The sequence below is a fragment of the Colobus angolensis genome, unplaced genomic scaffold (genome assembly GCF_000951035.1).
Source record: "Colobus angolensis palliatus isolate OR3802 unplaced genomic scaffold, Cang.pa_1.0 Scaffold210, whole genome shotgun sequence".
NCBI classification, from domain to species: Eukaryota; Metazoa; Chordata; class Mammalia; order Primates; family Cercopithecidae; genus Colobus; species Colobus angolensis.
The window spans coordinates 1,932,265-1,946,653 of NW_012115267.1; the positions used below are offsets into that span (position 1 = coordinate 1,932,265).

General features: G+C 42.0%; 1 protein-coding gene across 2 annotated transcripts in view; it reads left to right on the forward strand.

Annotated features, from left to right (window-relative positions):
- TNKS (tankyrase, TRF1-interacting ankyrin-related ADP-ribose polymerase) overlaps positions 1 to 14,006 on the forward strand; it is a 220,893-nt gene extending 206,887 nt beyond the window's left edge. For both annotated transcript variants that reach the window (XM_011942810.1, XM_011942811.1), the window contains exon 27: positions 8,270 to 14,006. In XM_011942810.1, the coding sequence (XP_011798200.1) occupies positions 8,270 to 8,356 (87 nt within the window). In that variant the 3' untranslated portion in view covers positions 8,357 to 14,006. The remainder of the gene's footprint in view (positions 1 to 8,269) is intronic.
- Positions 14,007 to 14,389: the final 383 nt, after the last annotated feature.

Below are 14,389 nucleotides of genomic sequence, written 5' to 3' on the forward strand. Positions count from 1 at the left end.
GAGGGAGAGATGGAGAAAGAGAGCTAAGAGAGGGAGGGAACAGGGAAGGGATGAAGGGAGATGGAGGGAGGGAGAGATGGAGAAAGAGAGCTAAGGGAGGGAGGGAGAGAGCAAGTGCGAGCAGAAGGAAGGGAGGGAGAGAGAGAGGAAGGGAAGGAGGGAGAGAGATGAAGGGAGGGAATGAGATGAAGGGAGGGAACGAGATGAGAGATGAAGGAAGGGAGAGAGGAAGGAAGGGAGGGAAAGAGACAGATAAAGGAAGGGAAAGAAGGGGAGAGAGGAAGGAAGGGAGAAAGGGAGAGAGGAAAGAAAGAAGGGAGGGACAGAGATGGAGGGAAAGGGATGAAGGGAGGGAGAAAGAGGAAGGAAGGGAGAAAGCGAGAGAGGAAGGAATGGAGGGAGCAAGAGAAGAAAGGAGGGAGAGAAGAAGAGAGGAAAGAAAGGGAGGGAGAGAGGAAGGAAGGGGGAGAGGAAGGAAGGGAGGGCTAGAGTGCGAGAGATGAAGGATTGGAAGAAGGAGAGAGAAAAAAAGGAAGGTAGGAAGAGAAAGGAGAAGGGAAGTAGAAGGGAGAGGAAGGAAGGGAGAAGGGGGAATGAAGGGGGGAGAGAGAGGAAGGGAGGGAGAGAACTAGAGAGGGGAAGGGAAGGAGGGAGGAAGAGGGAGGGAGGGAGAGGGAAAGAGAGAGAGCGAGGGACAGTGGGAGGAAGGGAGGGAGAGAGAAGAGGAAAGGAGGGACAGAGAAAGGGAGGAATGGAGGTAGAAAGGGAGAGGAAGGAAAGGAGGAAGGGCTAGAGAGAAGAAAGGAGGGAGGGAGAGAGCGAGGGAGAGCAAAAGGAATGGAGAGGAAGGAAGGGAGGGAGAAAGGAGGGAGGGACTGAGGGAGAGCGGAAGGGAGGGAGGGGAAGTGAGGGAGAATGGAAGGCAGGGAGAGAGAAAGAGGGAGGAAGAGAGTAAGGAAGGGGAGAGGAAGAGGGAGGGTGACAGAGGAAGGTAGTGAGAGAGAGATAGGGAGGGAGGCAGGAAGGAATGGAGGGAAGGAGGTAGAAGGGAAGGGGAGAGAGGAAGGAAAAGGAGAGAGGAAGGGAGGAAGAGAGGGAGGAAGGGAAGGAAGAGGGAGGAAATGAGGGAGAGAGAGGAAGGGAGGGAGGAAGAGAGGAAAGGAGGGAGGGGGAAGAGAAGGAGAGAGAGAGAGTAAGGAAGTGAAAAACGGAGGGAGAGAGGAAGGAAAGGAGGGAGAGAAAAGGTGGAGAGGGAGAGAGGCAGGAGGGGAGGGAGAGAGGCAGGAAGGGAGGGAGAGAGCAAAAGACATATGAAAAAGGGAGGGAGGGAGTGAGACAGGGAGGTAGAGAGAGGAAGGGAGAAAGAGGAAGGAAGGGAGGAAGGGAGAAAGAGGAAGGAAGGGAGGGAGAGAGACAGAGGAAGGGAGGGAGAGAGACGGAGGGAGGGAGAGAGGAACGAAGACAGGGAGAGACGAATAAAGGGAGGGAAAGGAAGGGAGGGAGAGAGAAACGAATAAAAGGAGGGAGAGGAAGGGAGGCAGGGAGAGAGACAGAAAGGAGGGGGGAGAGGGGAAGGAAGGATGGGAGAAAAAGGAAGACAGGGAGAGAGGGAAAGGAAGTGAGTGAGGGAGAGAGGGAGGAACAGATAAAGAGGGAGAAAGGGAGGAAGGGATTGATAGAGGAAGGAAGAGAGAGAAGGGAGGGAGGGAGAGAGAGGAAGATGGAAAGAGAAGGGGAGGGAGGGACAGAGAAAGGGAGGAATGGAGGGAGAAAGAGGAGGAGGAAGAAATAGAGAGGGAGGAAGGGAGGGAGGGCTAGAGAAAGGAAGGAAGGATGAGAGTGGGAGAGAGAGAGGAAGGAAGGAGGGGAGGAAGGAAGGAAGGAAGGAAGGAAGGAAAGAAAGAGAGAGGGAGGGAGGGAAGGAAGGAAGAGAGAAAGGAAGGGAGAAAGGGAGGAACGGAGGAAGAGAGGAAAGGAGGGAGGGGGAAGAGAAGGAGAGAGAGAGAGTAAGGAAGTGAAAAACGGAGGGAGAGAGGAAGGAAAGGAGGGAGAGAAAAGGTGGAGAGGGAGAGAGGCAGGAGGGGAGGGAGAGAGGCAGGAAGGGAGGGAGAGAGCAAAAGACATATGAAAAAGGGAGGGAGGGAGTGAGACAGGGAGGTAGAGAGAGGAAGGGAGAAAGAGGAAGGAAGGGAGGAAGGGAGAAAGAGGAAGGAAGGGAGGGAGAGAGACAGAGGAAGGGAGGGAGAGAGACGGAGGGAGGGAGAGAGGAACGAAGACAGGGAGAGACGAATAAAGGGAGGGAAAGGAAGGGAGGGAGAGAGAAACGAATAAAAGGAGGGAGAGGAAGGGAGGCAGGGAGAGAGACAGAAAGGAGGGGGGAGAGGGGAAGGAAGGATGGGAGAAAAAGGAAGACAGGGAGAGAGGGAAAGGAAGTGAGTGAGGGAGAGAGGGAGGAACAGATAAAGAGGGAGAAAGGGAGGAAGGGATTGATAGAGGAAGGAAGAGAGAGAAGGGAGGGAGGGAGAGAGAGGAAGATGGAAAGAGAAGGGGAGGGAGGGACAGAGAAAGGGAGGAATGGAGGGAGAAAGAGAAGAAGGAATGGAGGAAGGAGAGAGAAAAAGGAAGGTAGGGAGAGAGAGGAAAGTAGGGAGGAAGAGAGAGAAGGGAGGGAACGGGGAGGGAGAGAGGGAGGAATGGAGGGAGAAAGAGGAGGAGGAAGAAATAGGGAGGAAGGGAGGGAGGGCTAGAGAAAGGAAGGAAGGATGAGAGTGGGAGAGAGAGAGGAAGGAAGGAGGGGAGGAAGGAAGGAGGGAAAGAAGGAAGGAAAGGGAGAGAGAGGAAGGAAGGGAGCGACAGACAGGGAGGGAGGGAGAGAAAGAACAGGAGGGGGAGAGAGGAAGGAATGGAAGGGGAGAGAGGGGTGAAGGGAAAACGAGAGGGAGGGGAAGGAAGAGGGGGAGAGAAAGCGGAAGGAAGGGAGGGAGAAAGGAAGGGTAGGAGTGAGAGAGGGAGGAATGTAGGGAGAGATGGAAGGAAGGGAGATGGGGAGAACAGGGTGGGAGAGAGGGACGAGGGAATGAGTGAGGAGCATGGAGTGAGGGAAAGAGAGGTGTAGGAGGCAGAGGGAGGGAGGGAGAGTAAGAGGGGGGAGAAAGAGGTACAGGGAGGCCGAGGGAGAGAAGGGGAGAGAGAAAGGGAGGGAAAGAGGGAGTGAGAGAGGGATGGAGGGAGAAAGGGGGGAGGGTAGAAGGGATAGGCAAAGGGATAGGCAGAGGGATGGGGAGGGAGGGATGACATGGGACTCATCAGGTACTCATTATTAGACTAGGCAAGAATTATTAATGGATGCTAAATATGGGGATATTCCACTAAGGAGAAGAATATTTGCATGATTTTCCTACTACAAACTTACTTTCAAAGGGGGCGAGGGGAGTAGTCATTTTTATATATTGGAGAAAGGGGACAATGCCTTGACCAGATAATCAAAATCAACATCACCAGTGAGGGACAGATAGGCTTACATTGTCTCTCTAGGTGGATACTCTAAAGGCATGACATCTCTGCAGCATTCCAGCCAAAAATACGTGATGTAAGTCTAATCAAAATGATGAATGTTTTACTTTTTTTAATGTGGAAAGATTGTATTCTTCAAAAGTGTTAAAAGACAGAGAAAGGCTGTGCTAACTTCCCAGATTACATGAGGCCCCAGAGACATGAAAACGAAGTTACCTTTCTGCCCCCAGACTGCAGCCAATATTGGAAGAGAAAGTACATTCTTAGATCAACTGACAGAATTGGAATATGGATATTAAATAAAAGGATTATATCAATGTAAACTTATAAGGTTGATTCTGTACTTACGTAAGGCAATATCTCTATGCTTAGAAAATATAAATTGGCATATTTAGGGATAAAGGATTATGATGATGTATGTAACTTGTAAAAGTTTCAGGGAACATGCATGTGTGTTTGTGTATGTGTGCAGGAGTGTGTGTGTGGGTGTATCTAGTGTACAGAGATAGGGAAGGTGCAAATGATAAGTGAGATAAATAAAACCTTCCCAAAGGTAGATCTGGGTAAGGTTATGTAGCTGCTGTTTTTGGTACCATTTTAATTTTTGCAACTTACTTGTAAGTTGGCAGCTGTTCCAAATAAAAAGTTTTTAAAAAGGAAGGAATAAATTTGTCATGTTTTTCTGTTTAAATCATAAACCTTAGACTTCTAGAGAAGATGCTTTTTTTTTACTTTTATTCAGTAATTATACTTCTAGAAATTTGTATTGGAATAATTAGTGATAGTCACACACACACTATATACATGAATATATGGATAGTCGTCACTGTCTTGATTATCATAATAAAAAATTTAAACAACCTAAATATTCAGCAAAAGTAGAATTGTTAAATAAATTTTAATATATTCATATGTCTGGTATTTTTTAACGTTTACATAATATATACCAAACATAGATTCACCCACAATGTAGTATAGTTATCACCAGGTATTAATGAGTGATTTGTTCACCCACAACATAAGAATATGGTTATCACTGGGCGATAATGAGTGGTTTCAGTTCTCTTTACCATGTATTTTAAATATAAGTTATCTGTAGTAGTAAATATTTCTTTCATAGTTGGGTACAAAGAAATAATAAGGAATACTTAGAAGATAAGTATAAGTTTACTTTTCTGAAATTTACTGATTAACCTTCTCCCAGGTAAAATTTGACTTGATAATTTAGTCAGAGTCTCTCATGAAATAATTTTAGAGAGTGATTAGTACAAAACTTATTTGAAAGAAAAAAAGCTTGAATAATGAAATGCACTCAGCCTTTATTTTATTTCAGGAGAGGATAATTGCGCTTCCGTATTCAGGTATACTTGTACACATGGATCATGTTAACTCCAGTGTCTAGTAATTACATTCTCATGAGCAGTTTTTGCTGATTTTCTAGGGAAGTGTTCCTTTGCTAACTTTTATTTCATTCTCCTTAGTCATACTCTAAATCATCTTTCACTCTTAACGTTTAACACTTTCAAAAACACACAAATGTTTGATGTGTTTTTGATTGAGGATTGATTTGAGTAGTAGCATTTGTTATTGGTGAGATTGTTTCTTTCTTGAAGATTGAAAAGATACATTGAAGGTTAACTGAACTGTACTCGGAAAGAAAAAAGGCTCTGATTATAACATATGATTGGACTGAAGATGTCAGTGGTGTTTGTATATGTTGTACTTTAAACTTCACATTAGACATGAAGGGGAGGTGTTCTCTGCTCCAGAGATTTCACCTACTTTACTGAACTGATGTGAACAAGGCAGAATTACTTAACCAGAGAAGAAGAGAATGATTTCTAAAATGGTTTCCAAACACACAGAATCATTCAAGAGAGCATGACGGTGCCTTCCTCACCTCTATGAGACATAAACTGAGAGCATTTAAATTTACATTTTAGTGTTAGGGATTTGGATTAAGAAGAAATTTCAGAAAATGAGTTAGCAAAAGTGGTTTTGTATTAAACACATACACACACACACACACACACAATGCTTGTATAACCAGCGTGGATTTAAAGTGACTTGACAGAAAATGATGGTTTTTGGTCCATCTTAGGCCCTTCTAGTTGTGCAGTTTAGTAATTCCCTTGCCTTTAATCCTCCGGACTGTGATGTGATTAATTAGTATCTTAAAGGGCACACAGAAACAATTTGATAGCCTAATCATTAGGAACCGGGAGCACTTAGATAAGGACCTCTAAGCAATTCATGCCATTAGAATCTTAGAATCTGCCTGACTCAAATGGATGTGTGTCAGGGATCACTGTAAATCATGAGCTGCCTAAATGCAGACACTGGCACTGTTGACTCCTTTTCTTCAACAACTTCTCCGCAAGTAAAATAATGGGTCATAGAAGTATTATAGATATTAAACTTCACTGGGACAAAAGAAAGTAGGAGTGGGTGTCCACTCATTTTTGACACTCAGCATTTGCCAGCCTGTGTTCTTTTTACCTTTCTCCTGTTTTTGTCTGTCTGCATGGTAAGTTCCTTCACAGCAGGGTCCACTTCTCACACCAGTGTTCTATCCTGGCTAACACGGTGAAACCCCGTCTCTACTAAAAATACAAAAGAAAAAAGTTAGCCAGGCGCAGTGGCGGGCGCCTGTAGTCCCAGCTACTCGGGAGGCTGAGGCAGGAGAATGGTGTGAACCCGGGAGGCGGAGCTTGCACTGAGCCGAGATCGCGCCACTGCACTCCAGCCTGGGTGACAGAGCGAGACTTGTCTCAAAAAAAAAAAGAAAAGAAAAAACTACAAATAGTTTCTTTTGTGAGAAACTGTAATATTCTCACAGAAATAAAAGTTCAAACTGGTTACTGAGACTTCAGATTGGAAAGTCAGGAGAGATTCTCAATCTTGGTTTCTTCCCACCAAATGTACTAAAATAGAAACTGTTGCTGTTTTTAACTAAAATCAGAGCAGACTGGAATTATGGAAAATAATATTATGAATGATTCCTTATATATATATATAGACAGAACTTAACATATTAATATTTTTTGTTCTTTTTAAAGTCCTTGCTGAGACCTTTTAGGAGGGAGTACTCTCTAATGAATACTAAGAATAAGAATAACAATAATAGATCCTTACTATGTCAGACCTCTTCTAAGACTTTTGCATTTAGTTCTCACAAAAATCCTAGTATTACTAAATGTTAACACAAATATTAAATTTATCTCACATCCTATTAAATATTAACATTAATATTAAATATTTCACAAAAATTCTAATATTAACATTAATTTTTTTGTTTGTTTTGAGACAGAGTCTCGCTCGCTCTGTCGCCCAGGCTGGAGTGCAGTGGCGCGATCTCGGCTCACTGCAAGCTCCACCTCCCGAGTTCACACCATTCTCCTGCCTCAGCCTCCGGAGTAGCTGGGACTACAAACACCCGCCACCACGCCCGGCTAGTTTTTTATATTTTTAGTAGAGACAGGATTTCACCGTATTAGCCAGGATAGTCTCGATCTCCTGACCTTGTGATCCACCCACCTCAGCCTCCCAAAGTGCTGGGATTACAGGCGTGAGCCATCGCGCCCGGCCTAACATTAATATTAAATATTATCTCACAAAAATCCTAATATTATTAAATATAAAATATTTAATTTTAAATGTTAGGATATAATCCTAATATTATATCTTAATAGGTACAGATGAGGAGAGCTGAGGCTGTGTGTTTCTGTCTTCCAAGTCAAGGGGTATAGCTATAAATTATTCAGTAAATCTATCACGTTTATTTCTACATTTTAAATATTAAAGTTCAGTTTTTACTTGTCCTTCATTCCTTTTATCTTATCCTGTATCTATATGCAAGCAATTTGTTGGTCAGCATTGAACAAACTATTTTTGGTCCCCAAAACACTTTGCTCACCCAAGAGTTTTTTTTAGTCACAGACCACTCTGAACTACTGAGTCTAGTTTCATCATCATGTTACAGTGAGGGCTGAAGAATTCCTATGTAGTCTGCTCACTGAGGCGTGTCCTACCTTTCCTTCCAAATTGCTCCCTTCATTGCGATTTCTGGTTGAGGTTTTCAGCAGCTTCCTCTGATCAGCCTCCTTTTTCGTGCTCCCACCAAGAAGTGCTCTTCCCATTCCAGACACAGCTTTGTGTTTTACTGATTGCAAGAAAAAAGAGAACGAGAATATGAGGGAGGCCAGTCTAAACTGGAGCCCTTATCTTTCCTGTCAATGATGCCTTTGAGTAGTCAGTTTTTAAAATTGTTCCCAAATTGTTGTTTCTAGGTTATTGGTGACTCAGTACATCTCACCTGTATTCCTTCTAGCTCAGTGGGTTACATCATCTTCTGTGATTAATTTGGATTTGATTTGGCAAAATTTTTCTTTCATTTAGCAAGCTTTTATTGAACACACACTGTGTGAACTAATGCTCTGTGAGGTGAAAAAGAAAGATATTAGTGCTGCCTTGGGCCTCAGTTTCCCTACTTATGCCACATGGCTCTCTAATAAGGGATGAATGGAGTTTAATTTACAGTATTCAAAGTAGAAGTAACATTCAGTTTTCTAGATTGTAGGGTTTATACACATTTATGTACAGTTAAATAGGTGAACCTCCAAATTGTTCAGGCGCCTATTACTGAGTCTGTATGGAATATTGCACGATGAACAGCCTTTGAGGCTTCCACATTCAGTAAGGCTTTAATATGGTGCCTACTAGAAGGGTGATCGGTTTTTCTTCTTGTCCTTCCTAGGCATACCCAGAGTATCTCATCACTTACCAGATCATGAAGCCAGAGGCCCCTTCCCAGACCGCAACAGCCGCAGAGCAGAAGACCTAGTGAATGCCAGCTGGTGAAGGCCGGATCAGATTTCAGCCTGGGACTGGATTACAGAGGATTGTTTCTAACAACAACATCAATATTCTAGAAGTCCCTGACAGCCTAGAAATAAGCTGTTTGTCTTTTATAAAGCATTGCTATAGTGATGAATAGTATGAGTAACTGATACATACTCAACTGCTACTGTTCCCTTTGAGGAAATGTTTACAGGGGCGGCCTTTTAACATATCTCAGGCTCATTTTCATTGCAATTATCCATTTCTAAAACAAGATCACTGCAATCTAGACTTGGAAATAGGAAATAAGAAAACATAACCAATGCTTTTTCAAAAGTTCACGATTCACACACTACATTTGTTTTGTTACGCATGGCACGTGTATATAACAAATATACACATATGACAGGCGACAGGCTTGTTTTTGATTTGCCAGACATGCATCATTGGCTATTATTTGTTTGTTTTTTGTTTTTTGTGGTATTTTTTGGTTACTTTGAAAATGAGCCAGAGCCTTCTTGAGGATATTTTGCACAAAGTCACGCTGACAAAATCATTAGCAATGCAACCCGAGCTTCTGGCTGAGCAAGATTCAGTTTCCACTTTAAAAAACTTTTTTATTTTACTCTGTAGCTGCACATCTCATTAACATAAATTGAGATGAAAAGGAAAAAACATCAAGTTTTAGTATCCTTTTACGAATCGGCCTATCTTACAAGGGAAGGGTACAAACACCAACCTGACTTAGGAACTCCTAAATTCAGAGAAGTCAAAGCCGGTGAAGGCCACTCGCGCTTTCCAATACAAGCCTGCCACAGAGGCCTTCGGGACAGTACTGGAGATGCAGGCTGACACACGCTTGAGTTCCAAGGTGAAAAAACTGGGGAGCCTGTGAAGGAGGAGCTGCATTAAGGAGGATGAAGAGCGTGTGGTTCTGTATCATTGCAGCCCCGGTGGACCCAGGGGATGCCTCCAAAAAGTCAATGCTTCCCTTCCCTTAATCTGTGCTGTTGGGATTGTTACCCCCTCCAAATTAGCTGCCTTATTTCAAAAGTCAGTGAAATGACTGTACTTCATTGGAGTCACAAAAATACCACTTGATTGTTTCTTTAGTTGAGAAAGCTGGGATTCAGACCCGAATAGTGGATAGATAACACACAAATGCAAGGACTTTTTTGTTTACTCCAGATTTGAGGTTTATTTTGAGTGGCATGCTTCAAATAGTTCATCAAGATCCTTGCATTCAATTTTTGAACCATTTCTTCAAACTTCTTAGTGTATTTAGACAAGGAGAACAAAAATGGAAACCAAAGCCCTTTCCGTTATTTTTTTAAGTGAAGGTGAGAAAGAAATACCATACAATTTTCTTTGTGAAATTACTGTTTATTTTCATCAACATTTACCAAGTGCCATTGACATTTATAAAAAAAAAAAGTATCCCTTAAATAGTTCTTACACTTGCCCTTTTCACCTTAACTGAATATGAATTGAGTGCACTAACTTATTTACTTGATATGCTGTGCATCTACTCTGCTTTGAAGCAAAAGAAATATAAACATGAGGAGGAACAGGAAAGACAGTGTGACACAAACTTGCCGTTGCAATTTAAAGCCCTGAAAACGATGGGTTTAATGCAAGGTGATTAAGCTGTGACCTCCTTTAATCTCCTGAAGCAAAGTAAAATGGTTACATGCAAAACTTCTAGACATAGACTCTTAAAATACACACATTTTGCTTTCATTTTGGCTTCAACCCAGTGCTGGAACTAGGCATCCAGACTAGTTTGAATTTTTGTAGCTGAATCTTGCATGGGTGCTCAAAATTAAATCAAGAATTCGCCTCAGTTGTTGCTTCTTTTGAAGTTTCAGTGACCCAAGCTGGGTGTGTGTGTCTTGGCTACTTGTTTAATAGCACTGGAATTCCATATGAAGCTTTGAGAGTTGATATTCATTAAGAGGGATGTTTTGCCCGCTCTTTACTTCTCTTTTGCTGTAACAAAGGGTTGAAGAAATTGCCATCTGTGTAGTTTTCAGTAGCTGTCAAGTGTGTATTACTTACCTTCCCCCAGACGTAGTTTAAAATGGTAAATACAGCTGTGATTTTTAGTTAAGTAAAAGAGTTAATATGATATAGATATGGAAAGCTTTATAGCTTCATTAAAAAGATAAACCACTACCTAACTGTGGTTGTATATGTTGTTTCCATCATACTAACTAGATTAATGGATGCGCCAGTTTTCATCTTGGTCCTTACACTTGAGAAGTTAAACTGTGGTTCAGTATTTAAACTGCCAGTGTTCTATGTCTCATGTTCTGTGCGCCAAGTGAAGGTACTGTGTAAGGAAGACATTTGCGGTGCTTCTTGTCTTATAATGATTCAAATATATAGTAGTTCTTGAAAGAGTGTGCATATGTTACTCATCTGCTTAAGAGAGTGGGTTAATGGATATCTCACAGGAGCCAAATGCATTTTTTTCAGAACTTGAAAACCAAAGGTCATCATGAGTGCACTCAAAAGTTAGCAACCGTTGATCACATTTGGGATTTTCATCTGTAGCTGTATGAAGAACCCTTTCCAATAGAAAAGCATGGCATTAAATTGGGCCGAAGTCTTTTATTTTTTGTATATGTACTATATAGAAATACTAGCAAGTTAGGATCATCCAATTAGGCCTACCCCAGAATGGCCCCTCTGTTTCCCTTACCACATGGAAGAAAGAATCTGAAGGTCTCCACCAGCTTTACCCAAGTTCCAAAACTAAAGGGCTTCTGCAGACCTGATGGTTCCAGTTTACCTGCTCTTGGCCAACTGGATACTTGACTCAGGCATAAATTAAGTGCCCTGGTCCTGAAATTTTCTCCTTGTATTTGACCTCCTTCCCTGTATTTGACCTCCTTCCCTGTTCCCTAAATTACAAGTCTGGAATTAAAATGAGCTCCAGCAATGACCTTTGACTCCATTTATTTTCTCCTCCCGCATCTTGGGTCTTAAAAAAAGGAGAGCAGATACCTCTTAGTTTTTGCATCACAACCGGGAATGGGTATTAGGCCTCATGCGCTTTGCTCAGAACACTCTGCCGCTTTGTTAACAAATGACAGCATGGAACCCAGAGCTTTGATTTATGCAAAATAACAGCAGTGCAACCAGGATTCTTGCTTTCCTTTTCCTTCTTGGAGTTTGGAATTTCTAGCTTTTCAAGCAGCATAAGTAGAATCAACATGAGGATGTTTTCATGAAATAGCATCCTTATACTCCTTTGAGCTTGATTTAGTGGCTAGACGGATTTCCCTTTGCTCTCAAAATAGCAAAGTGCATCGAAATATACAGAGAAATGCCTGAATATGGCAAGCAAATAAAGTAATGTAGGTTAACGTTCTATTATTGTATCCGTTTTACAAAAAATAAAATACACATTTGATTTATGCTGGAGAACAGCATTAGAATGCAATACGCTGTCTAGGTTTTCTCCGTCTCATGGTCTCCCAGTCGCAGGAAGGGTTCTTGGGCATTGTGCCCACCCCCGCCTTTTTAAACGTGCACTATCGGGATTCCTGTGCATGGCCTTGCAAACAGAAGTGGTGTGTATTTTCGAGCACCTTTCCCCCACTGTGTCCGAATCCCATTTGTGTGATATCGGTGACAAATAGCCTTCTTCCTGTCTTTTCTGTTGTACTAATTATCTCACATAAAGCTACAGACCTTGCTAATTCGGCAGGTATTCACAACTGACATCAGGAGTTCATGTCAGAAATTTATTTAAAGAGTAAAGTTAAATTTATTTAGTGTCAGATCAGTGACAGAGAAGTGAAAAGAAAGTAATTGTGAAAGTGATGTTTGAGCTATTGTACACATCTAGCATATGAAAAGGAAATGCATTCAAAAAATACTACTCTAAAACATGAGGCTTCGTCAGCAACGTGTGCATTCTGCTATTAAGAGACAAATTTTTCTCCTCTAGAAAGCCTTAACTATGGCAGAAACTTTTTAACCTTTTATATTTTAATAAATAAAACATAGTAGTCCCATTTCTTAGTGTTTGAAAGGTGTGTCAGTGAGTCGGCCATGTCTCCATGTGTTTCATACCTGTTCATCTTATTTTAAGATGGTATATTTCATAAGTAATATTCCCTCACATGCAATGGAGCTGATTAAAATTAATCCATTTCAATTTCTCCATATCGGAAACTCCTCAGCTACCAGATTCCTGGTTTGGAGAAGTGCTGGAACGATTTCAAAGCCTATTCAATTGTGTATGTGGGGTTACAACAACCACTGTGATACGTTGTAGAATATGAGTGATACGCAAGCTGTGTTTTAATTGTTTTAAAATGTCAACTATGCTTATACTAAAGTGAAAACCTAGAGGAAGCTAAAGATTTTATATACTTTGTATGGCCAAATATGGTTGTAGTATGACCAGTTGTATACATTGCCAGAGAGTTCTGCCTCCTCTGAAATAACATTTGCGCCGTAGATTGCATTTCTGCTTTTCCTTCTTTCACATTCTTTTTTGCTTTACACGTCACGTCTTCGCACCTGCCCTACCACCCATCCTTTCAAAGAGGTTTCTCTCACGTTCGAGAATTCAGATTGTTCTGTGATTTTTTTTATCAGTCGACCCATTTCTGCAGGCAGCCAGCCCTGAAAGTCCTTGTGTTGATTCAGAGTGTTTGCAGAGAAATGCAGTTGAACCTGGTAGTGGGGTGCCCCTCACACACCCGTGCACCCCTCCCAAAGTTCAGGATGAAAGGCTAGAAAGCACAGTCAAAGTTAGGAAAGAACACAGATCTTTGAGGCCAATAGCCCAGACCTAGAAGATGACCTTGACTGTGTAAACATTGTCTCCATGACACCAAACATTTAAACTCTTCATGTGCATATAACACCTGCTTCTGCTCCCATGGTTTCAAGCTCATCTTATCTTTGTAGTAGTAATATTTGTCTTTGATACCTACAAACTAAAAAGGTACTTTTATCAAGGTTTCTCAAGACATTGACAGAACCAGCTTTGAGGAAATGTGGAGTGTTGCCCGGCAACAGCACCCAGAGTAGTAATTGTATTTTCTCATTGTGATGTTAGTCTGTGTAAGTAACCAGTGTAGTGACTCTTTGGTTCATTACTGGCGTTTTTAATTTTAGTCTCTGTGTGACCCACCAGTGGCAGGGGTTCCAACCCCCTCTCCTCTCTTTTTTGCATTTATCTATTTGTAGGATTGTCAGATAAAGTACAAGATGCCCAGTTAAGTTTGAATTTCAGAGAAACAATTTCGCTTAAGAATGTTTCATGCAATATTTGGCATATATTTACAATAAAATCATTCATTATTTGAAATTCAAATGTAACTGAGCATGCTGGGTTTTTTCATTGTTTGGTTTTCTAAATCTGGCATTCCTACAGATTTGGTCATGGAAAATCACCTACAGCATGTTAAACTCCTCTGGTCATCATCACCTTGTCACCTGAAATAGAAGTCCTTTTTCCCTCCCCCTCCACTTCTTTCCAAAGGAAGGCATCAAGGAACGTAACCTGCCTGCCTGGCGGGTTTCTATTTAAGACATCTTTATGATTATATTTAACCTGCAATTGTGCTTTGGCTTAATGTCTAGCTCACTGTACTTGTAATTGATTAATATTCAATAAAACCATTTTTAAAATACACTTGTGTGGATAGCAGTTAGCTCTTAAGTATTTTCATTTTGCCCTGCTTGTTCATTTCTGCCTGACCAACCTTAACACAGCTGACCTGAAAAAACTGTCAGAATACAAATAGCAACCCTTCCTCTCCATCTTCCCGTGAGACCTGGGTTTTAAGTGACTTATCCTCACCTCTCAGCCCACATGGGAGTTACTGAATAACTTCTGCGTTAGCAGGAGCAACACGGGTTCCTTTCAGAAATATCTCTTAAACAGGCTGACACCTTAAGAGTCAGACCTCATGCCAGGTTCAAAGGCAGCCCAGAGGCCTTGCACAACATGATTGCTCAGAGACTCACCCTGTCCACCTCTTGGGGGAGAGGGAGGGGAAGAACACCCACT